This window comes from Apis florea, unplaced genomic scaffold (assembly GCF_048593485.1).
Source record: "Apis florea isolate Af1SG1 unplaced genomic scaffold, ASM4859348v1 contig_2897_pilon, whole genome shotgun sequence".
Classification (NCBI taxonomy): Eukaryota; Metazoa; Arthropoda; class Insecta; order Hymenoptera; family Apidae; genus Apis; species Apis florea.
This window is the reverse complement of record NW_028256665.1, coordinates 2882769-2906407: the sequence shown is the minus strand read 5'-3', so window position 1 is coordinate 2906407 and position 23639 is coordinate 2882769. Positions and strand designations below refer to the sequence as shown.

Sequence of the window (23639 nt, the reverse complement as noted above, 5' to 3'; positions counted from 1 at the left end):
GAAATGAAATATATACAAATGGGAAGGGTAAATATATTACATACATATATATAGTGGCGTGACAAAATTTCTGATCGAATAAATATCAAAAATAACCTCAATTTCTTTCTATGTTTCTTTTTCTTAATTTTGTTTTCTTTTAGTCTTTTTAATTATTAGTAAAAAAAACTTATTCAATTAAAAATTACTGTACGCCACAATAACATGTAATAGAATATTTAGAGTAATAATAGTTTTATTTTCCGGTATATGATCATACCCATCGCGTTACAATACAATAAATAGTGAGAGAACGACAATGTGTGTTCTTTGTGTCTCTTTTTATGTTAATATCTATAATTTTTTTTTAGGTACAACGATAACAATCTCGTCGAGGCGAGCATCATTCCTATTCCGAGATGGAATTCAATTTAACGAGCTGTTGAATTTCACGAATCACGAATCTTCTTAAGTACTTATATATCTATATATATATATATATACATATATATATATAGTATATGTATATTATATCGCGGCCATCTCACTAGAAACGATAGGATCGATCGAATCGCTCATTATTATCCTCGTCACGCTCTTTCTTTTACGATCTCCATTCGATTTCCTCGTTCTTTTCACGCTCGCTAAAATTTCAAAGGATATTGTGAAAAGTCAACACGCGACCATAAATGACGACATTTCAGGGAGGAATCGACGATTTTAACGATAAATTAATTAAGCCATTTTCTTTCTTTTGTTACTTTTTTTTTAATTCAATTTTTCATTAATTCAAATTCAACAAATTAAAGGAAAAAAATGACTTAATTATATACAAGTAGTAAATATTCGTTTTCCACTAATAGAAAATTTTTTTCAGGAACTTAGAAGCACTTCGATGTAAAAAATACGATTTTTGAATTTAAGAAGTTCTTATGATATTAAGTAATGAAGATATTAACATAAACAATTCGTATGTAATATTATATAAAAAATTTAAAATATATAACTATCAAGTAATTTTAATATGCATATAGAATATATGAATTTTTATAAAAGCTATTAACTGTATTTAAACTCTTAAAATCTTTTCTTACATATTTGTATATTTTTCTTTTTATATAGGTGAATGAAAAGTATTCTCTATATGTATTCAAGGAATAAAATTATCCTTCGCGCAATAGCATGAAGAGGATAATAAATATTTCAACGGATCCAAGCATATCATTTTCACGTCCATTCATCATTAATCCAATATATCGAAATACTTAAACGTAAACGCAATTATCATAATTAATGCCGACCAACGTCATCCTGCCGCCTTCTTTTTCTGTTATTCGTATTTTTATATTTTAAGTTTTCATGCATGCAATCGAGAACAATATATATATTTGCAATTGTATTTTGTGCAAATGCAAGAACAATATTATTTGTCGTAGAATTGTATTTTTATCAGAAAAGAACGCCATTCGTCGCTTTCTAGAAATCATATTCGATATTTCGCTGCAGTCCGCCATTTATCGAAAGAAAAACATCCCTTTTTTTTCGTTCATGATGATTTTATCAATTAAATTTCTTATTCAGTTTTGTACAGCTGAGCACCAGGTATCATCGATCATTCTAAAATGGGACGTTATTCCATTCGTATTAAATAATATATAATGTATAATTTCATGGAATAACATTATAACATTTTCGTGACTGGAAATACGAAGTAATCAATGAGAATATCATTATATCATATTTCTTTCATTAGATAGATATAAATTGAATTAGAAATAATTTTAACAATCGAATTCATTTATTTATATATTATCCATATTACAATTAGATTTACAATTTAACACGTAAAAATTATATTAATTGCATTAGCTTATTTATTTACATTATAATATAACATAGTTCACATAGTTCACACATCAAATTTGAATCAACAGTTAATAAATTACGTGCGCATTTTATATGCATAAGATTCCTATATAAGGAACAATGATGGCAGACTGTATCAGCGATCATCGATGCATTAATTATGTTTCCACGTCATGGAACGTTGTCATGGCGTTCTCATAAATGATTTTGTGCAAAAAAACAACCGCTTGACGCTTGTCAGAGGCGTTACATAAACGTGTAGCAACTCGTAAACGCTTCTGTTTGCCGCGAAACGCCTCTTCATCCGCTACGAACGCGTTTCCACTTATCGATGGCTCGTCAAGCGTAACGAAAATACATAAAATACATTATGCGAAAAAAGAAATACGAACATAATTAGATAGATGAATCTTATACAAGTTTTATCTGTTATTTAAACGATATTGGTCCATCAAAACGAATTTTTTGTGAGGAAAGCACGAGGGTGTAGTGTAAAATTAAATCTATATTTGTATTGAAAATTGAGATCGAATTGTAATTACATTGGATACAAAAACAATTTTTATAAATCTTACATGTATAATGAAAAATTATATTTACAAAGCAAAAGACGCTAATAAAATTAAAGTATTATTATACACTTAAAAGAAATTGTCTTTTTTTTTCTTTAATACTCCAGTAATTAATTTCTAAGAATCAAAAGTTTTAATATAGCTTTAAAGATAGTTTTTTTAAATAGAGTAAGAATTCGACTTTCCATAAGAAAATAAATATCAAAATTTAATCTCTCTTAAGATTTATGCAATACATAATAGAATTCAATTCATTTGAACATTGATTATTCAAATAACGATTTATTTTCTCCAAGACTTCGTTTAATCAGGTACAAAAAAAAGAAATTCAATTAAATGAATCAATTAAATGAACTTTTAATTATCTTAATCATCCGAATTATAAAAATTACATTGCAATATCTCTAACAGAACAGATCTCAAAAGGTTTCGATGCAATTCAGGAACTTTCGAATTTACTCTGGTAAATATTAAAAGTCGAAGAGAAATTTATCAAAGAAAAAGTAAAGCTAAATATTCTTATATTCCTCAATCGACTACACTTGAGATTACTAGTCATTCCTTAGAAAACAACTGTGCACAACACTGCGATTCGTGAACGAGAATAATAAAATATCTTTGAACGCAATCGCGAACGTAACATTGTATCGAATGTATAATAAGCTTTGAACGCGTTACTGTTGTACTTAAATGGCATTAAATACGGCACCGAGGCACGTGTTCGTCTTGTAATGCTGCGCATAAGCGTATTAGGTGTGTCGTTTAAATAAGATTTTTAACATGTTCAGGAGAACATTTTTTTTATAAGTTTATTGCTTATTTTAAAATAATATATATAAAATGAATGAGGGGGGGGGGGGAAAGAGAAAAAAGCAGATATCTATAAATTTAATTTTGATATCAATCATCAGTCATTTTTTTTTTTTTTTAATTTTTACGTTTGTACAATCAATGCGTGTATTAAAAGTGAATCAATTTAGATGAAATTGAAGAAAGAAATGAAATCGTTTCAGGAATAGTTAACGAGGACGAGATAATATTCAACGATTTTTCGATTCACAGAGCAAATCAGCTATTTTCATGCTCTTGTTTTGCAGAGAATCGTAGGAGGTTTGAACTGGCCATTAAAACACTACTTAACGTCTATATGGATCGAAAACGCTTGATCGCACAGTTTCACAAAGAGCGGATATCGATTTGACATTTTAAATTTAAATCCGAGTTTAAATTGGATTTCAATTTCGGATTTAAATTCGACAGCTAGCTTCAAATTTTTAATGAAAATACATCACAGATTTTTCATTCGATGGAATTTAGAAATTCAATTTTATTTTTTTCTTTTTTAATCCGATTAAATCGTACTTAAATTTCCAAATTTCAAAAGTAAAAAAATAAATTTGATTAACTTTGCAATGGATCGTGTCGCGTAACTTTGAAAACCCTTGGTCCTTGAGGAGGAGGAAAGAGAGAGAGAGAGAGAGAGAGAGAAAAAAAAAAGAGATAAATTTCACAGACTTCTCGATCCTTCTTTCGAACAAAAGATATTACGTATACGTAGATTGGTATCGCTTCGTATAACATAACTAAATTTGCCCGCAGTCACGCGAGAGAGAAAGACTTTATATTCGCAAAGTTGTTGCCGGACTCTAAAACCGTGAGCCTCGTGGCAGGTGTTGCGAGGAAAAGATTGAACCGAATTAATTGCACTGGCTTTTTACTTCGGTCATAATGTACTTTAATAACACCGATGATAAAACTTGCCGGTATCGCGGCCATTTCCACCGAGTTTACATGTTTCAATATTCTTACATTCTTCGCTTAAACGATAAAACAATAAAATAGGTTAGAAAACATTTTCATTGATTAATAATAATCCTATTTTTCTTTGGTTCTAAATATATGTAAAGAATGAATAAATTAAAAAAATAAAATTTTTTATCTTAGGATACTTTTATTATATTTAATGAAAATTTAATATTTAGTGCAAATCATAAATTTTAATTGCAAAATTGCATTTTTTTTTATAATAAACATTCTAACAACTTGAACATTTATGAATGGAGCAAGAGATTAACACGACACATCTAATATGCTCATTATCAGAATATTACGTGCACAAAACGCAACATTTTACTCATACGAACGAACAACGTGATCCAGGTACAACCGTTTGTTAAGATCAGTTAAAAGCGTGAAACCGATTCAGCCTATCATTTGTAACTATCTTAAAATCGTCAATCGTGATATTTAGCGAGAATCGAAAACAATACGAGTAAAAAATTATCATCTATCGTAAATCTATCGTAACCTTTATATAATCGTAACACTTTCTAGCTTACTGCAACCATCTATTCACTATGGCTTAACTTAACGTAAACGATACGCATAAATCCCGAAATCTGGAAAAAAAAATCATAAAAAATGTTAAGAAAAGAATTTGAAAAAAAAAGTTATAAAAATTCTACGATAAATTATTTTAAAATAATTTTATATTTGCGTATTTAAATTATCCAAATTTCGGGACTTAATAAGCTAAAGATGCAGGTACAAGACATATGTGTAAGAAGCAATGTCCAATCTCGATGATTTCTCGCATCGACCAGTGAGTTTCGTCTTTTCGCATTATCTCTAGGAAAAATTTTTACCGTCTTTTTCCACAACAAATACAATTCCAATTGAGTAATTCGCGTTTCCTGGGAATCGAGAGACGCCAATGGCAAATTATGACCGATATTTATCCTTGATTCTACTTCTTTGTTATTACGTTGAATAATGACGATTAACCGCGAACAGTCTCAATAATTACAGCTTTTATAAATATGCAATGAGTCGGATATAAAGGTAAGAATACACACAATATAAAAATAAAATTTTGTTTTTCAATGTTTTAGATTAGAAATTTGCAAGATGGAATCCAAATGAAATTCGTCATTCGTAAATAATTTATTGCGATTTTATTCTTGTTATAATATAATTATCATTCGAAATTCATATTCTTTGCAACTTCGTCCTTTTTTTTTTTTTTTTTTTACTAAAATTCGTAAAAAAATTATTTGGCATATCATCCAATCGATTCACAATTCAAACTAAATCTTGTATATCCCGGGAACTCGATTTTAACAAACGAATCATCCTGCTCGTACGAAATTCATTTCACGATCAACCTCTCTCTACCTCTATCGTTCTGTTCGAACACTTGATTTTACGGATCAAACATCGATGGCCACGCGAATCAGTTTGCACGATACGATTCGAATATTTCTCGAAACGATGGTGATATCTTCTCGCGTTTAGAAGCCATCTTTAAAATTCTCTTAAAGACGAAGACGCTCGATTAAAGTCCTAAATAACTAGAATTCCGTTAGTTGGTTAGCTTATATTTGTTTTTTTTTTTCCTTTTTTTTTTTTTTAAGATCCATTAAACTGCAACTGCAATCATGCCATTTACATTGTTGCACAGAAATACAGACACGGATACAGACACGCGTTTAAATATTATTATGTTCCTCCACGGATGCACAGCGAGATTAAGATTATACAGAGCTCGAATACTTGTACAGAGTGTCCTATAACCTCTTAAATATTTAAAAAAAAAAACTCTCTCCAACGTGTATAGCCTCCGATTAAGAATTCTTCTCTTTTTCTTTCTTTTCATCTTTCCCTCTTTATCATTTTCTCCTTACCTTTTTCCTTTTTGCATCTTTCTTGAACAGCGAACAATCGCTTTTCATCGAATATCGCGCGCTCTTTTGCGCGCTCCTCTCTTTAAAATATATTATGCACAGATGTACTCGAGTTTGAAGAAATATAGCGCAGTCATTCCCAGAACGATGTTTTATGTTTTTGCGTTTCAGCGGAAATTCAAAAGAAGTCGAGCAATGTCGGTGACCTGAGAGAGAGAGAGAGAGAGAGAGAGAGAGAGAGAGAGAGAGAGAGAAAGAAAGAGTGATTCTACGTGGAAAAATAAGTAAAAAATATTAATATTAAATTTTTTCATAAAGAAGTTTCCTTTTCGAAAAAATTCAAGGATAATAAAATATTGGAATAAAAATACCTCCGACTTGATCAAAAAAAAAAAAAAAAAAATTTCTTTCAAATCTATCTAATTGAAAGAATGTTATTTGACAAAATTAAAATTTTAGAAAATTAGTGAAATGAAAAAATCGAACAACCATTCGACAATTAACAATAATTCATCAGATAACGTAGTTCCTTTGACTTAAATTCGCCAAGTTTATCAGCGCCACTATATTTCTTCCGACAAGTGTATACACGCACGCGATGCTTTGTAATACGCAGTGTTTCGAGCAGTATTTCGCGTGATCACGCGAACATATTTGAATAGAAGATCGCAGCCATGTTTTAATCGGGGCACGCGTGAATCTCTGTGCCATCAGATTCTGATTGGCGACCACGTTGATTCATTGATCAGTTTTGATTATCATCGCCGTGACGTTTTATCACGAAACGTTTAAAACATTTTGCGTGGTCGCAACGAGGAATCGATATTGTCACTTCGGTGTAAACGCGTCCACGGTGTGCTGTGCGCAGAGTTGTTATAACAGATGTTACCAGAAGAGATAGAGAAGAGGAGATGCTGCTTGAAAAATTTACTAAAAAAATGTAGGAATAATTCATTTTAGAATTTATTTTTTTTTTCTTTTTTTTTCTTTCTTTCTTTTTTTTTTTTTTTTTTTTTTTTTTGGTAAAGTCGTTTTTATAACTTTTGCGAGTTATATATATATATATATTCTTCCTTGAAATATTATATTTTCTCTCTGAAAACATTGTTTTATATGAATAATATAAGCTTGTTTCATGTTCTACGCATAAACATGGCAGATATGTGATAACATCTCTTGTATTTATAAAATCTATTTTCTCTGAAAGAAAAACGTTGAATATCGTTTATTCTACTAAAATTATTAATTTTTCCGCGCAGATTGATTATCTCCTCATCTATTATGAGAAACTCTATAAACGTTTAGTATCAAACGTAACGTATATAAAATGTAGAATAATGTAATCGCGAATTCTCACAGATCTAATCTCTTATATAACGTATATTCCGGTTTATCCACGCGAACGTTTATCTTTTGAACAAACTTGCTCGACTCAAAAGTGAAGGTCCTTTTTTTAATTTTATCATATTTCTTCTTTCTTAAAAAAATAAATTTTATAAACTTCCTCCGTAATTTTAACCGTCTAAACGCTAAACTTGATATATAAAAAAATAAATAAAGTAGTAGGTAATAAAAAATGTGAACACGGTGTGATTGCACGGTGTGTTACGCGATTATCGATAAAACTATCACAAAAATTTTCTAAAAGTAGACAGACCCGGTATTAAGAATCACTTGCAGTATCGATCGTACGCTGAAAGTAGAGTGCCGCGTGCTATTTAACGTTCTGAGTTCGCAACGTTTTTAGTTTCGTTCCCATACGAAAGATCCTCGTCCATTATTTTACGCGAAATAACTTGTTCTGTGTCTTTCAGATTGTTGTCGTCGTCAAAGTTAACGAAAATTACGATTTCTTGTATAAAAAATTCCCATTTTTCTTCTACATCCAGTATTTCTTTAAGTTTTTTTTCTATCATGAACTTGATGTCACCTCTATTATGATAGTTAATAATTTTTTGATTATAATATATTATGAGTTCTGAAATCGTTCTTTCTTAAACATTTCAATCGACTCTTTCTCAAAATATTCAAATAATCTTCGTGTCATACATGTCCATCCTTGTACAGCTATAATTAAAAAACTTGCTTCGAGCATGTTTTTCTTTTCTCTTTTCAATTAAATCTTACGATCTCAAAGAGTTACAAAAATAGTCTCTAATATTTGTCTACCGTACTACTACCTTTGAATACGCGAATTTTCTTTTTTTCTTTTTCTCTCGTTCTTTTTTTTTTTTTCCCTCCCTTTTTTTAATATATCACATTTATTCGTAAAATAGACATCGAGATTTGTTTTAGAGAAAAAAAAAAAAAAAAAATAGAAATTGATAAGAAAGAAAAAAAATACGATGAATCGAATGACAATAGCGAATCCTTCATTGCGTTTGCGATGATAAGAGATTAAATATTGTGACGAACTATTATATTAAACCTAGAATTATTAGAAATTTTTTTCTCCCATTTCGCTCATTCTTTCCTACGAATCATTCGTAAAATTAACATCGATCGCGAGAGATCAATCGAATATTTGTGCATTTCCTCGACAACGATACACACGCAGCATAGAAACTCGAAACGATCCGAGTTTTTGCACGATAATTAATAATACTGATTCTCACACCTATTCTCACGCGAAAATCATTTGCAGAGATCGGCAACCAGATATACAAAGTATCCTCTATAATAACTCAAACCTTCAAACACGATACACTTATATCGTTTACATCGAGTTTGATACTCGATTCTTCCAAAAATCCAAAATTTTTATCTTACATTTTACATTACTTAGACCAAACACGAGTATTCGATACTTCCTTTTCGTTTCAAGGTAGAGAGATCGAATTGGATTTCTTTTCTCGTTCGATCGTACGATCGGAGGAGAAAAGTGATCGGATAGAATTTTTGACACGAGTCGAGAAACCCACATGCGTCAACGTGGATTCGAACGAAAAATTTCGTTATTAAATTCCAGGCGATCGAACATCGTCAAATTTTCCTCTCCGAGGAATGGTAGAAGCGTCTTTTCCTTTTCTTTTTCTTTTTTTTTTTTTTTTTTTTTTCCACTCTCTTCATCTGCGTGTTTCAAGTGGCGTGGATCAGTTACGGTGGAAAAAAAAGTGTCACGTACTTACTCGTCGTGAAAAACCGGCGGAGACGAGACGTACGTTCATCGAGTATTCTCTGTTTTTCGATTCACATGGTGAACTGGGACAATAGAATTCGGGGAGTTGTTCGGTTGCTCGGAGGCTCGGGTCAAGTGGTGCACCAGGCCAGGATCACTTTCTTGAACGGGACGAAGATCGCTCGGTCGGGATCGCTGGAACACGAAGCAAAATTAAAGGTTTACGCTTAACACGATCAGCGTATATCTCTTGAATTTGTCTTTTTTTCTTTTTTTCAATATTTCGTATCGTGTAAAAAATAATGATTATAAGCAGAGCGAAAGTTTTTAGATAATAGATCTCTCGATCATCTGCAATGCAAAATGCAATAGAATTCAACATCTTTATATATACGAAGAAAAAAAACGAAAATTTTCACGATATTTCATAGCCGTATTTCGAGAGCGTATCCAACGGAAGATAGTAGAAGCATTCGAGTTTTTTAGTAGCTGGTAATAGAGACTGGCGATTCAGAGATATTTGGGCAAAAAAAAAAAAAGAAAAAAAAAGAAAAAAAAAAAGTAACGAACGACAGAACGTTGGATGGAACATTGTTGTTGCTTTTACACGGTTGGTCGATAGCCATGCCTGTCGCACACGTTATCGTGAGAAACGTCCGTCCACGGAGAGAAAGCCTTGGAAAATCGCTCCAAGTTTGGCTCGAGATGCTCGCGTGACGATCGTCGTCCCTGAAAGTACACTTCATCTGATTTTGATCTCGAGAACGTGCACCATCTATGCGTTATTTCCAGTCCCATCGTGTGTAACTCGAACCTAACATGGAAAGGAAATTCCTATCGTGGTTTTGTGCACAGTTGATAAGATTTGAATTGTTCGAGATCGGTTTCGTTAGAAATTTAATATCACTTTTGAGCATTGACGAGTAATTTTAGCTTGGATACGAACTCGTTGATTCTTGCGATGCTTGCACTCGATACGGGTGGTTAAAAGGAAATTTCTCGAAATCGTGATAGAGGGAAAGAGAGTTGATAAGACTCGAGGTATTTCGAGAAATTTTCGTGGAAGTTTTCGAGCGTTAGGAGTGGAACGAGTTGATAAGATTTGAGATGGAAATTTCGTGGAAATTTAATATTTCTGAACGTTGGAAACAGATTTGATTCGATTCTGTTAATATTTGCACTTCTGATGGTTAAAAAGGGAAATTTTTCTCTTGTTGTAAAATAAATTGACAAGATTTGAGCTATTGTTTCGTAGAAATTTTTCACTCAAGAAGATAAATTTGTTTTTCTTATATAGAGATATTTGCACTTGTGATACGAGTATTGGCGATAAAATCCGATTCTTGTAATAGATAAAATCTATTATAGATAGCGAGTTTCATTTTTAAGCGAAACGGAGAAAATAATAAAAAAGCGAGGAATCGATCAGTTTGATTGCCAAGAAGATCAAGTATACATTATAATCCGTAATTCTTTAAAATTTATGTACAATTTTTTTTTTTTTTTTCGTTTTCTTATCTTCCTTCGTAAATTACGACTCGCACAATTTGCTCGGCAAAATACAAAACAACCCATATATTTTTTCGATAAGGCCAGAAAACACCGCGACCTGTCTCAATTGCGTGACTCTTCCTTATTGCTCGAAATTTATAGAGTGATAAAAATTCAAGTGCACGCTCATAAAGATGGAAGTACAAGGAAAATGCAAATGACTTATCGGCTCATGCAACCGGTCAACTTGCTACAATGTTATAACTCGTGAGTACGTGTTACGTGACATTTTCATTCGATTCTTCCGAGAAAGTCGAGCCGTTGTACGAGAATCATTGTAGCATTGATCTTTAACCGGTCGTTAATTCTCTTTCTTTCTTTCATCTCTTGTAACCGTTGTTACGTCTTCCAATAATCCACCGCATGGATTATTCGACTTTACGCTTCTTTCGCTGGAATTTACCTCGTGATTAACTTCTCTTCTCCAAAGAATACGCACTTTGTGCTCGTATCCGTCGGAGAAGAATATACGCACATTCTGAATATATTCTTCCTTCTTTTCGTAAAAGAAGTTTCGAGAAGAATATACGCTTTGTGCAAATAATAAATACATTGTAACCGAACGAATCGTGTCGTTTGAACTGGGTTAGTTTTGTAACATTCGTGATAAAATACTGTGCAGAAATGTAATTAAGAGAACGACTCGTTATAACCCGGGGATCTAATTATTTTTTAATTTTTTACGCAAAATTTCCACGAACTCTTGTCGAATACATTTAACAAGTGATATTAAATTACAAACATTGCATCAGGTGGTAAAAATTAGCATCGTCATTCGTTCGATAATAGTTCACGTTCATTTTATTCGTCGCTCGTGATGGAAGGAAAAAAGTAAAGTAATACAGTTATGAAAAGTGATAAAAATACTCGATCGTAAAAATATCATTTTACGTCGATACTCTCTTTTTTATTCTTGGGTTCAAAGATAAGGATAACATCTTTCACGTGTGTTGCACGTGAATATCGATTTAAAGAAAAAAATCTCAGATTTCTCAAAAATTAATATCTCAAGAATTATTGGAAAAAAGAAATTTTAATATTTAATTATTTTTATAATATTAATATTTTTATAAAAAAAAAAAGAAAAATGATAGAAATTTATCATAGTAAAAATATCGGTGAAAAAGTATCGATGTATCGTCAAAGTCAACGATACAAAGTCGACACATGACATTATATATAAATTGTACATGTGTGTACACACATAAGTCAGACCTCAACGATCTACAGCCACGACACGACGAATTACTTATTCATCGTGTTGTCGATCGGCGAAACACTTGGAACAAAAGTGTTACATCGAAACGTTGTTTCACGTGGTTCATCCGGCAAAATGTAAAAACGCTTTCTCGGTTTGCGAACCGAGAATAGTAATTACCGCAAAACGGTCACCGATAAATTCTTCAAACTTGAGAGTCAAGGTATGCGCAAAGGTGTGCAATTATGCCAACTTTTACGTAATAATTTCTTCGAAAAGTTTAAAGTTTAAAGAATTATTAGAAAAGTTTGTCTCGACGATGGAACGAATTAAATTAGAAATACGTACGAATGAATTAATAGAAAGAGATATTTTCAATGCTTCTGAAAATTCGTTGTTTCCTTGTTTCGAACATCATCGTACAAAAGAAATCTCTCGCACAAATCTATCGATCTACGAAAAATTTATTCGAAAATATTCCACTCGCAATAACCCAGATAAAAAATAGAAAATAGTTAATAAAATAAAGTGTTTCGACACAATTCCAACGAGCTTCGAGGAAAAGGTAAAACTCTTCAGGTTTCGACAAAGGAGGCGAAATATTTAAAAAAGGGAGATATTAAACCAGCCTCTGTACATCCTTCCGAATTATCGTTTCTTTTACTTGGAGGAACAATAGTTGTTGAAAGTGGTGTGTAGAGTTATCGAACGACGTTCGTAGGGGTGAACTTTGCTTGGAAGAGAGAGGGTCACACTCGTTTACGCCGCTCAACGCGCGAATATGGCGCAAATGGACGGCGAGAAACGTCCAAACGAGAAGAAGAAGAAGAAGAAAAAGAAGCGAGAAGAGAGTTTATCGCGTAGCGGAATTGCTTTTGTCACGCAGCTCGTTTCACGTTCGACCTATTATCTCGAGAACACGATGCAATTACGAAATTAAATACGTCCCCGACGATGATTCGGGAAAAGACGCGGCGGCGATTTAATTAAGAACGAAGGCGAAGAAATCGTGACACACGCCGTTTCGTTTCGAACGGTTTCGCTGAAAGGGAGGAGGCTCCATTGCCGGGGACGCGATTACGGGGCCAGGCCTCGTAAAATACGGGTAAACGAATGCATCACGAAACCTCGTGCGCCGCGAAATGATCACTATTATACCTCGTAACTGCAGAAATTCGAGCAATCTACTCGAATATATCCCGTTCACATACTGGAATTTCGCGTTGTTTCCGCGAAGTAGGTAGCGCCTTTCTCAAGTATGCGCTCCCGCTTCGGTAATTACTCTTTTCTGCGGCGCGAGTTGGAAAAATGTCGGGCTGCGGTTACGGTGGATAACTTTTATTTGCCGAGGAGAGGATATACTCGACTCGATGGACTTTCGTGTATCAAAAAAAAAAAGTATACAATTATTCGTGTAAATATTAATCCTTTGCACTCGTATTTATATTCAAGAAGGTAATATAAATCAAGGTAATAAGAGTCCCTAGAATGTAATTATATTAAGCATGTATTTACTAATGTATGTAAATGGACTTGAACATTTTAAGAATTAACTCTTGAGTTAGCAGTTTAAAAAATTTGTTGCCTGATCTTTTTGTGGCAACAATAATGAAAAAAATAAAAAGAGAGAGTTAAGAGGAACATAAAAAAAAACAATTTTAATGTCGTAAAATTAACTTTGTCGATATCTCGAAATAGTAAAAACTTTTATCCCATACTACGATATACGAGAGTTATTCTTTGGAAGAAAGTACGTGAAGTACTTACGGTGTCTACTCGTCGTCGTTCAATATCACTTTAGTTTCATAATTCGATATCCACGTCGCGTTTCCTAAGCATTTCGTTAACATTATTTTCACTGCGGTAACGATGCAGATTCTGGCATTGTGTTAATGAGAAACTGCTAACTGCGAAAACGCGATCAACGTCCGTTCGATAAAAGACCCGGTTATTGTTTCATCAACGAAGCAACGTTTCATCCAAGTCTCTCGCACCGTACGTATAAAATTCTTGCCGACGTCGTTGTGCTTGAGAAGAACATGTTCGACAGAAATTTTTAAATAACGAAACTTACCAATCGAAGAATCTTCTGCCGTGAAACGTGCCATCGGAGGAGCCATTCAAGTAAGGCAACTCCACGCCTACGTGAGTCTCCTCGCGGCCTGGTACAGGGCCCACGTATCTCACTCGCCCTTGAAGAACTTTACCCTCTGGCGATATAATCTTCACGAGATGATCCAGCTTGAGATCTCTTGGTATCTGTCGAAATAACGAAAGTATAGGGGAAGGTTAAAAATTATTCGAATATTGAAAAGGGAAATATTTTCCAAGCTCGCCTCTATCGTTGGATTAACGAAACTATTTAAAGAACGAAACTATCGCGATCGACTGCAAAGTAAAACTCTCGAAAGAAGAGTCATCGGATCGTAACAACGGTATTCTAAAAAAGTACTCTACAAGAAATAGATTCGTAAGTTATTTAAACAAAGACAATACAAAGTCGGAATCGACCGAGGATACACGCAGAAGATAATAGATGATGGAATTTACCTTTGGCAGGTACGGTCTGGCATCCTGTGGCGGATGCCAGTCACGGATTAGATCCGGCTCAGAGTATCGCCGCGTACGTCTCCGCCTAGCTGTCTGTCTGTTCCAGTAATCGGTACTGACGCCGCTACTGGATATTGTCAGCATCGAGTCGATGCTCCGTCGCAAATAATCCTCGGCCTCGTCGATCAACGACTCGGTCGAGTCGCCGCTGTTATCGCCGGTCACCAAATCCGAGCGCAGATTTGGCAAGCTGCCACGCGTCATCGGGCATTCTGCGAGCAAACCAACTTGATGAAAAAGCGCTACTTGTTGTGGGGAAAACACCCACAACTTCACAACAGGTCAATTAAAATTGTTTTTCAGAGGGTTACGATTCCGACGGATATGTTCACATGTTGTGAACATTGCGCGTTTTAAAATCGTTATATAACTATCGAGTTAATGATAGTAGTATCTATAAGATCGTTCAAATATTCGAATAAATATTACAAAAGCTTGTTAAGTAATCTTAACGAGCGAATTTTATTTTTATTTATAACAACTGTACGGAGATACAGGGCAGATAGAAAATATATAAGAAATATTGAAGAGCACCCGCGTAATGTAGATTACGATCAAATTTCTCGTCCATATCCTATAACGTTGGAAACTCGAACCTACGATACAGTTCTATCCAATACAAGGTTGCTAAGCGCGATAGAAGATTAATTTAAATGAGGCTGAGGCTGAGATTCAATTAACTGTAACCAACTTCAACGAGATTATCGAGAAATCAATTGCAACATTTTATCCCGGTTGAAAATAAAATTCGGTTGAAACGTTCTGAAATTAAAACTCGTATAGTATATTATTTATATCAAATTATCTTTCGTTATTAGAATCGTTCCACAACGAAGATAAAAAATTCGGATTATTTATTCCTTTCCGTAAGCTTTTTCCGTTTCAAAGCCAAGATAAATTTTTAAATCTAATCAAATTGTCCAAATCCAGGCAGATTTTTCTCTCTGATAAAAAAAACTTCTCCGTCTCTCAAAGAAGAACGTACCTTGAAAGGTGACCTTCGATCTAGTTCTCTTAGGAAGGCTCTTAGAAGTTTTCGAGGACGTAGCGGGCGGGTGCACGTGGGTAGGAGAAGAGGGCATAGAAGACCAGGTGGGTCTCGGGGTGGAAGCGGCGAGCGGAACTCTCCAAGTGTCGAAGGACGCCGCGGTCGCTCTCCACGAGTGTCTACGCGGTGGACCGCCGACCACCTCCAATCCAGGAGATGGGATCGAGGACAATGAACCGCGGTATCGCGAAGAATAAAGGTCGGTGGAGAGACGGCAGTCGCAGGGACTCGGCAATCCTGTGGCGGGGTTGCAACGGGGCCAGAATCCTGCAGGAGAGCCCAACGATTCGCGCCGGTGCACGTCAGGCGTACGAAGTCCACAGCCTCGGGAATTGAAGCAAGTCTGAAAGAAAAGACACGAGCGATTAGAAAAAATATAGTTTGATTCCTCTTCTCCATTCGAGAAGAAATCACGTGTCTGTTATATAACGGAATTACAAATAATATTTGCATCTTGTTGAATTTTTGGTCTAGTATTTACGCAATTTGTTAGTAGATTTGAGTATGATATATTTTGTTGTTTAGTTCATATAGGAATGTAAAATTTAAAATATTTTTTGTAGACAATATAATTTTAAAAGTTATGGATAAAGAAAGGATAAAAAAGGAGAATGAAGGCGAATAATACTTGGTGTTTTTACAGCGTAAGATACGTTGAAAATTTTAAAGAATTTTAATTTGAAATAAAACGAAGAAAAATATTTGCATTTCGATTGCGATACTTGAGATTGATAGATTGTTCCTTAAAGAAAGACGGTAATTGTACAACAGAGAATATTATTGGAATCGACACTATCAAGGCAACAACAAACATTAAAAACCGGTAGTATCGTAATAAGACGAGACGAAACCGGTAATTAGTCATCCAAGTTGACGAAGAGACGGAATTGCAATGAATCGAATCGCATTAACTTCATTCGTTTGACCTTCTCCCACGCACAACGAGTATTTACTTCTGTGAATAACTAACAGAAATAAAACATCGCCTTTATATATATAACTCTACCACGTTGGAAACGAGATTTATGTTCGCGTAGATAAATTTGTTCTAATTATCTTTTTCCATGAAGTTTTCCGTTTTCCAAGAAATTGTTTTGTTTAGAACGATGAACAACTATATTACGACATCAATGATGTAAAAGAAAAAAACAATGTGATTATGTAAGTTCGTTTCTAACTTTGCCCTCTCACATTTCACAAAATTTTTAAATTTTTAACAAAATGCTATAATTTCATTTTAAGGATCCGATTTTAAATGCTCCGATTATATATTCATTGATCGCGAGAAATAAAAAATTATCAGACATTAGAATAGTATAATATACTTTTATTATTCATCATCAACTAATTACATCAACGATATTCTTGAAATGTAAACTCCATCAAATTTAACGAAATATATTTATATACCAAGCACAATAATCGAGAATATTTAAACACCAAACGTAAAAAAATATTATAAAAAAATATTAAAACAATTGTAACATAAAGATGTAACATAATAATAAATGTGAAAGCGATATACAAATCGACATGCAATTTGCAGTGAACGAGATTTCTCTCGTCTGACGCATAAATTTCATAATAATTACATACAAATTATGAAGATTCTGATCCCAATCCGGATCCTACCTGTGCGTGTGAATCGTGGCAGAGGTGATCGGCACTTCTCGACAGTTCCGGTACCATACTGGTGAAGCTGATGTCGGACAGCATGACTCTTCTCGCCTCTCGGGTTTTATCGGATAATCGAAGCCTTCCAGGCACCCCGGCCGGCAAAGCAAATTTGCTGGGCAACGTGGTGAACGTATGAGCCACTTTATGCGCGAGATAACTCTCGGAACGCCAATGGGCTGGAAGCGCAGAAATATCTGTTTGGGCGCCAGATTCTCGTCTTGCACCGGTGATCCTGTCCATCACTGGTCTCAATGGTGCCATGCTCTTTCGTCGGCTACCCGCAAGAGCTTCACGATGGATGATCGGTCTGACAAAGAGGATAATTATGTATTTATTAACAAGATTATTTTTTTATGAAATTTTTTTTAGAATCGATATTCGTCTTATAAAATTTTTATCGATATTTATAAATTATAATATGATATAGCATATCTTTGTAAATATGTGATGTGATCGAAATTTTGCATCGAATTATGCGTAACATTGAACCGTTAACACTTCATCCCATCGCTCCTCGTTATATTGACCATCAACTGTGGCTTCTAATCTAATTTCCAGTTTATTAGAATCAAAGCCAATCTTTGATACAACGGCTTTTAATTAATAATAATTTTGGCCACAATAATAATTATACGCACTATTATAATTAAATAAATAATTATAATATTGCAAGAAATAAAATAGAACAGACGAATGATTTTAATTAGAACGTTTATTAAATTACATACGGGTGTCGATTATATGGCAGGAAACATAATTAAGGTATCATTTCCTTTATGTGTATCAGTCGTCACGATGCTTTGTAAATTGTAAATTGCGGTACACGAAAAAAAAAAGAAAAAAAGAGAAAAAAGAGTTGGAAATAAATGAAAACGTTTTATATAGCTGTTAAGTACCGAGCAGCTAATTAATGCACTTTCAACGAATATATGTATACATATATTAGCGTGAGAATCCTTCATCAAATGACGGCAGACTGAAGAGCCCTACGAGATGTAAAACTCGGTACATCCATTCAATCGAATAATTGTACCTTTTTCACTTTCATTTTCAAGAATTTGATATGAAAAATAACATCTACGCGTCTATTCCAATTTTTCAATTAAACTGGAAAACAAATTTATATATAAAAATTATTATATTTATTAGTTCGATAAAAAAAAAAAAGATAAAAAGATATTGGAGGAAAGAAAGGAATTGATATATCATGCGACATTAAAAAATATCCTATTACCTGTAGGCAGTGGGTGGTGCAGCCAAAGTGTTCCTTCTGACCGCATGTCTGGTAGCATGCTCAGGCTCTTCGACGACTCCACATTTGCTGATATCCGTTTCAACCAATACCGAACACTGCGACCATATTTTGTTTAACCTGGTGCTAGATCCCTCGTCGAACCTGTCCACGCTTTCCTCGCGATCGATACTCGAACTCTGCGAGGAAACTGCCTCTTCGACGGAGCTAGTCTTCTCGCCGTTGCACACCAACGATTCGCCCTCGGCTGATTTGGTATATTTCAACAATACCGGTTGACCAGCGGGTACAGTCTGTTGCCAGGATTCGGTTTCCGTTATGGAGACGAGGTCCTCTTGAAGACCGAGATCGCGGCAAGTCTCGTCCGTCGTGAATATCAACTCGATGTCATCGAGCTCTTCGGATTCATTCTCGGATTGATCGTTCGGTTTCGGTTGATCCGCCGTTTGATTTTGACGTTGATTTTGCTGCGACACTTGCGTGTCCGGATTATCGCTGAACACCGAGTTGTCTCCATCGGAGACAGATTTCAAACTTAGATCCTCGAGATCCTTCTCTTGCACCTCCAAATGATCAACTTGAACCTCGTTCCCATCCTCCTCCTCCTCCTCAACGTCTTTGGATTGTCTAATATTAGGCAAAGCAGGAGCCTCGTTTTTCAACGTGTCATCCAAATCGAAGCTAGATATTCCAATTAAAGGTTTAACGGAAATAGCGTTCTTAGACATGGTGCACTTCAATCCGATATCCTTAGATTCTGATTTCGAGAAGGATGATTCTGCATGATTCTTGGACACTTTCTCGGCTGTACGAGATTGCGAATAATCGGGATTCTCATTGTTATTTCCAACATTGGTGTCGGCACGCGGCCCAATGACCGGTTTAGATGTCTCTGGCATGTCCTCCGCGACTAGTTCGTCCCTGGACTCGTCCATGAGTACGCCTACTTCCTCTGACAGACTGATACCGTTCACAGGGTGAGAATGACAGCGAGAAAGCAACCGCGTATACACGCTACGCATGGTTATTAATAGTTACAACATCGAGAACGAAACGCGTTCCTTTTAATTAACGCTAACACCACGAAGCTTGTCCGTTTAGCGATCCATCTTGCTAACTATCGAATTACGCAAATATTTTATTTTGAACTTATATTCTGAACGTTTTTATGGTTTTGACAAGACAGGTTGTGCAATATTTTATTCCAATTCTGTATATCTTTTTATACTGTATAAAAATGGAAAAGTATAATTACATTATAAATTGCTTTAATCAAAATAACTTTTTATTAACGACTCAATTAAAAATATGGGCTACAAAACAGAAATGCAAAGTTAAAATCAAATAACAAACGATGAATAAATGAATGATCGTTTCGCGTCAACGTGACTGGTTGGAACACCATTTTTTGCATGCAAATAGAAAAAATCGTTTTCCCACGTTAATATTACTACGATTGACAAAAAGAAGCGATAAAACAAGGCTTCCTTTGCCAAGATCCTCATGATAATCGAGCAAAATTCAGAGATAGACTTACTCTTCGACGTCCTCTACTGCGAGTGAAGAAAGGAGGACCTGAGGCGGCGGACTTGTAGCAGCATCGCTAGAAAACTCACTGCTCCTGCTTAGGATCTTTCGTCTAAGGACGTGATTCTCAAGAGCGAGCCTCTCAATAACATTAACGTAGCTTTCGCCAGAAAAATCACCAACGCTCTCTTTAAGACGACGAAGCTCTTCCCGTGAGGAATCCAGCGCAGAACGCAAAGATATCACAGTCTGAAAGGATTATATTAAAAATTACCATTTATCATTATATTTTAAATATTTTAAATCAAATATAAAAGATATATAAAAAAGAGTGCGAAACAAAAAAATTCTAAAGTACTTAAAACATAAAATATTTGAATTTATGTAGATTAAGTTTAAACTTTACAATATCGTCTTAAACTTAATATTATCATCTTAAGAAATATTTAAATTTTTTTTTTAAATATCTTTTTAAAATTTTCTAAGAAGAATGTTTTAAAATAAAAATTTTATAAATAAAAAGAATATTTTAGAATAAAAATCAGAGTAGAGTATAGCGAAAGCTGAAAAATAATACGAAGGTAAAGCAATTCTTTCGTTTTTAATTTCCAATCATCATATATCAAGTAACATTAATTTTTTTTTTCAAACTATATCAATTATTTTCTTAACAAACAATCATTATATCATATGCGATAACAATAAATTTTAGTTTAGTTAAATGTATAATAAAATAATTTATTATAACAATTACAGATTACTATTCAAACAAAGATATTAGGAATTAATTAAGATTATGGATGAATATTTGAAAAAAATTGTACTTATATGATTTGATTCGTTATACATATATAATGATTAAATATTGATATTTTCTTTAAAAAAAGATATCTATTCATATTATGTGCTATTATTGCTATTATGCTATTATAAAAATCACCAATCAATTGATATTATCTAATTTATTGTGAAATTGCACGAATAAATTATCAGAAATTTCAAATTTCGCAATAGAAAATAAAATATTTGTAACTATTCGTATAACAGAAATCAAATAAAAAATATAATGAAAATCTAATACGGAATTAAATCCAAAAAATATAATTCAACATGAAATAATATAAAGGAAGCATATTAATATAGAGATATATTATATATTATCATTATATATTATTATATCATCAGATTTAGAAGATTAATTTAGAAGATCAGAGAAAAAGAAGATTAAATTTAATGTCATTGATGTCTCGGATTAATCGATTATTCTTAGGGGAAAAAAAAAAATATTAAAATTAGTTTTTTAACATTTAAACTCTATTATCTAAATCTAATATAAGAAAATTGTAGGAGTTTTATATTCTTTAATTTACAATTATATATTCTTTAATTCAATGATGTTATAAAATTATTTTAAATCAAATGAAAAGAAAATATAATATAAAATAAATAAAAATTTAACTATAATAATAATTTAAATCATATATATCATGAATCGTAGCAAAATTGGAAGAATTAATTGAATTCATTGATTCAAACCTGATGCAATGCTCTCACGACGTCCAGTCCGGGGATTCCCGGGGATGACAGGGTAAGCTGCAGCCTCTGATGGTGAGACTGCCGACCAGCTTCAGCTTCCATGCCTCCTCCTCCCCGCCCAATATTTCTAACAAGATCTTGCTACCTCCACAGATCATGCCGAAACCGTCTTTCTCTTTATCCGTTTTATCACTTCAGCCACAATTTCACCGATTCGAATCGATTACTTTATTTTCGTTACTATATACAACAGGAACCACTGATCGATTTCCTCACTCACTGGACCTCAAATCTTCAAGGTAAAGCCAAAAAGATCAGATAATAATAATTATGATATAATGATATCATAATTATTTTCAGAATTACATGAACTATCATAAATATTAATATATAATAAATATTAATTCAAAATAATTATTAAATTTTAATGTATTTCATAAAAAAAATTAAATATAAAACTATAATAAACATTTAATGACAATGTTATAAATAGAGCCAAAAATGTCAAGGATGGATACGCGAGTTAGTTATATCCCATTACTTTACATATAAAATTATAAAATTAGAACAATATATATTTTTTTTTAATATATTAACTAAAAAAAAACGGTCAATAATATTATATATAGAAATACAAAATATATTCAAATCGTTGATTAAGTGTGGTATATATACAACAAAATATTTTTTATCGCTATTCAAAATATTATATCATATTATGTTGTATATCAATTTTAATGCGAATTTATTTTTGATTGTTAAATGATATAAACGATATATTATTTTATATAATAAATTTTTTTTATTCAGTAAATAAAATATATATTATATATAACTCATTTGAATTAAATTATATTTGTTGAGTATAATATTAATATGTGTTTAATAAACGTTGTGTCTTTAATATATTGAATAAAATGAAAATTATTAAAAAAAATTTAAATGATTTAAATTTAAATTTAAAATGAAATTAAGTCACTAATGTTTAGAAAAATAATTAAATTATATATGTTTAGAAAAATATTAAAGTATAAAATAAATAAATTTTTATAATTTTTTATAAGATTAAATTAAAACTTATTTATATAAATTTTTAAGATATGATAATAATTTTTATAATAAGATTATTACAAAAATTAAGTACCAATCAAAAAAATTATTAATTTTTTTTAGAAAGTGACGCTGTAATTGCACGTAATACCATACGGATTGATTCACTTTTACACACGTACTTTATATTCACTTTATATTCACTATCGAGAACATACTACTGAGAACAACGTTTACGACGGTGTCTCGAACGAAGTTTTCCAATAACCAGTCATTGTTAGAGCTATTAAATGATAATAATCAATATGGAACAATCGAAAAATCTATAAATAAATTAAACTTGCATGCGCTAAACGTTTTAAATTTATTAATTCTATATAATTATACTTTCTTAAACATCGATTATTATTTAATAGTTTTCTTTTTATGGATACACAATTCACTAAAATCGTTTAATTATTCTTATTATTAAAGTTCTTATTATCAAAGAAAAGAAATTCACTTGTATTTCAATATTAATTATAATCAAAATTACATTTTTACAAGTACTACACGATAGTATAATTTTCATACGAATGTCAACAATAAAGCTCGAACTGTCACTTGCCCTTTAATGCAGACGACGAGATAGAAATATATACTCAATTATCAGGTTTGCCAACATTGTGTAATATTACTCATACAATAAGGAGCATTTTCACTAGAAGATAAATATTACAAAACAATAATTCTTATTTATCAGAATTATATTCGCACAGATATAATGATATTATTTAAGCTTAAATTAATATTATTTTATTATTGTATTTTTAAAAATTACTTTTATAAAATTGGAAACTATAAATATTTTATAGAATATTAAAATTTATATTCAAGATGATTTATATTAAAAATTATTTAAATTATTAAAATATTTTTACTTTTTTTATAAATTATATCATGCAAAACATTAAATGTATAATTTAATTGTTG

General features: G+C 32.6%; 1 protein-coding gene and 1 long non-coding RNA gene across 7 annotated transcripts; one reads left to right on the top strand and one right to left on the bottom strand.

Annotated features, from left to right (window-relative positions):
• Positions 1-220: 220 nt before the first annotated feature.
• LOC100867533 (uncharacterized) lies at positions 221-23280 on the bottom strand. Of its 6 annotated transcripts, none has more exons than XM_003695143.4 (9): positions 22762-23280; positions 21618-21909; positions 20092-20330; positions 18537-19514; positions 17258-17609; positions 15563-15968; positions 14518-14789; positions 14042-14226; positions 221-9413 (listed from the first exon to the last, which is right to left on the bottom strand). In XM_003695143.4, exons 2-9 carry the CDS (start codon positions 21717-21719, stop codon positions 9350-9352), a joined length of 2598 nt encoding a protein of 865 aa, XP_003695191.2. In that variant the 5' UTR covers positions 21720-21909; positions 22762-23280; the 3' UTR covers positions 221-9349. The 6 variants fall into 6 exon arrangements, with proteins under 6 accessions (XP_003695191.2, XP_012344058.1, XP_012344059.1 ...); XM_012488604.3 differs by having other exon boundaries at positions 22819-23280; XM_012488605.3 differs by having other exon boundaries at positions 22850-23280.
• LOC147657723 (uncharacterized) lies at positions 11998-16613 on the top strand. The gene is made up of 2 exons (XR_015291937.1): positions 11998-12190; positions 15587-16613. It is a non-coding gene; the product is annotated as an uncharacterized LOC147657723 (long non-coding RNA).
• Positions 23281-23639: the final 359 nt, after the last annotated feature.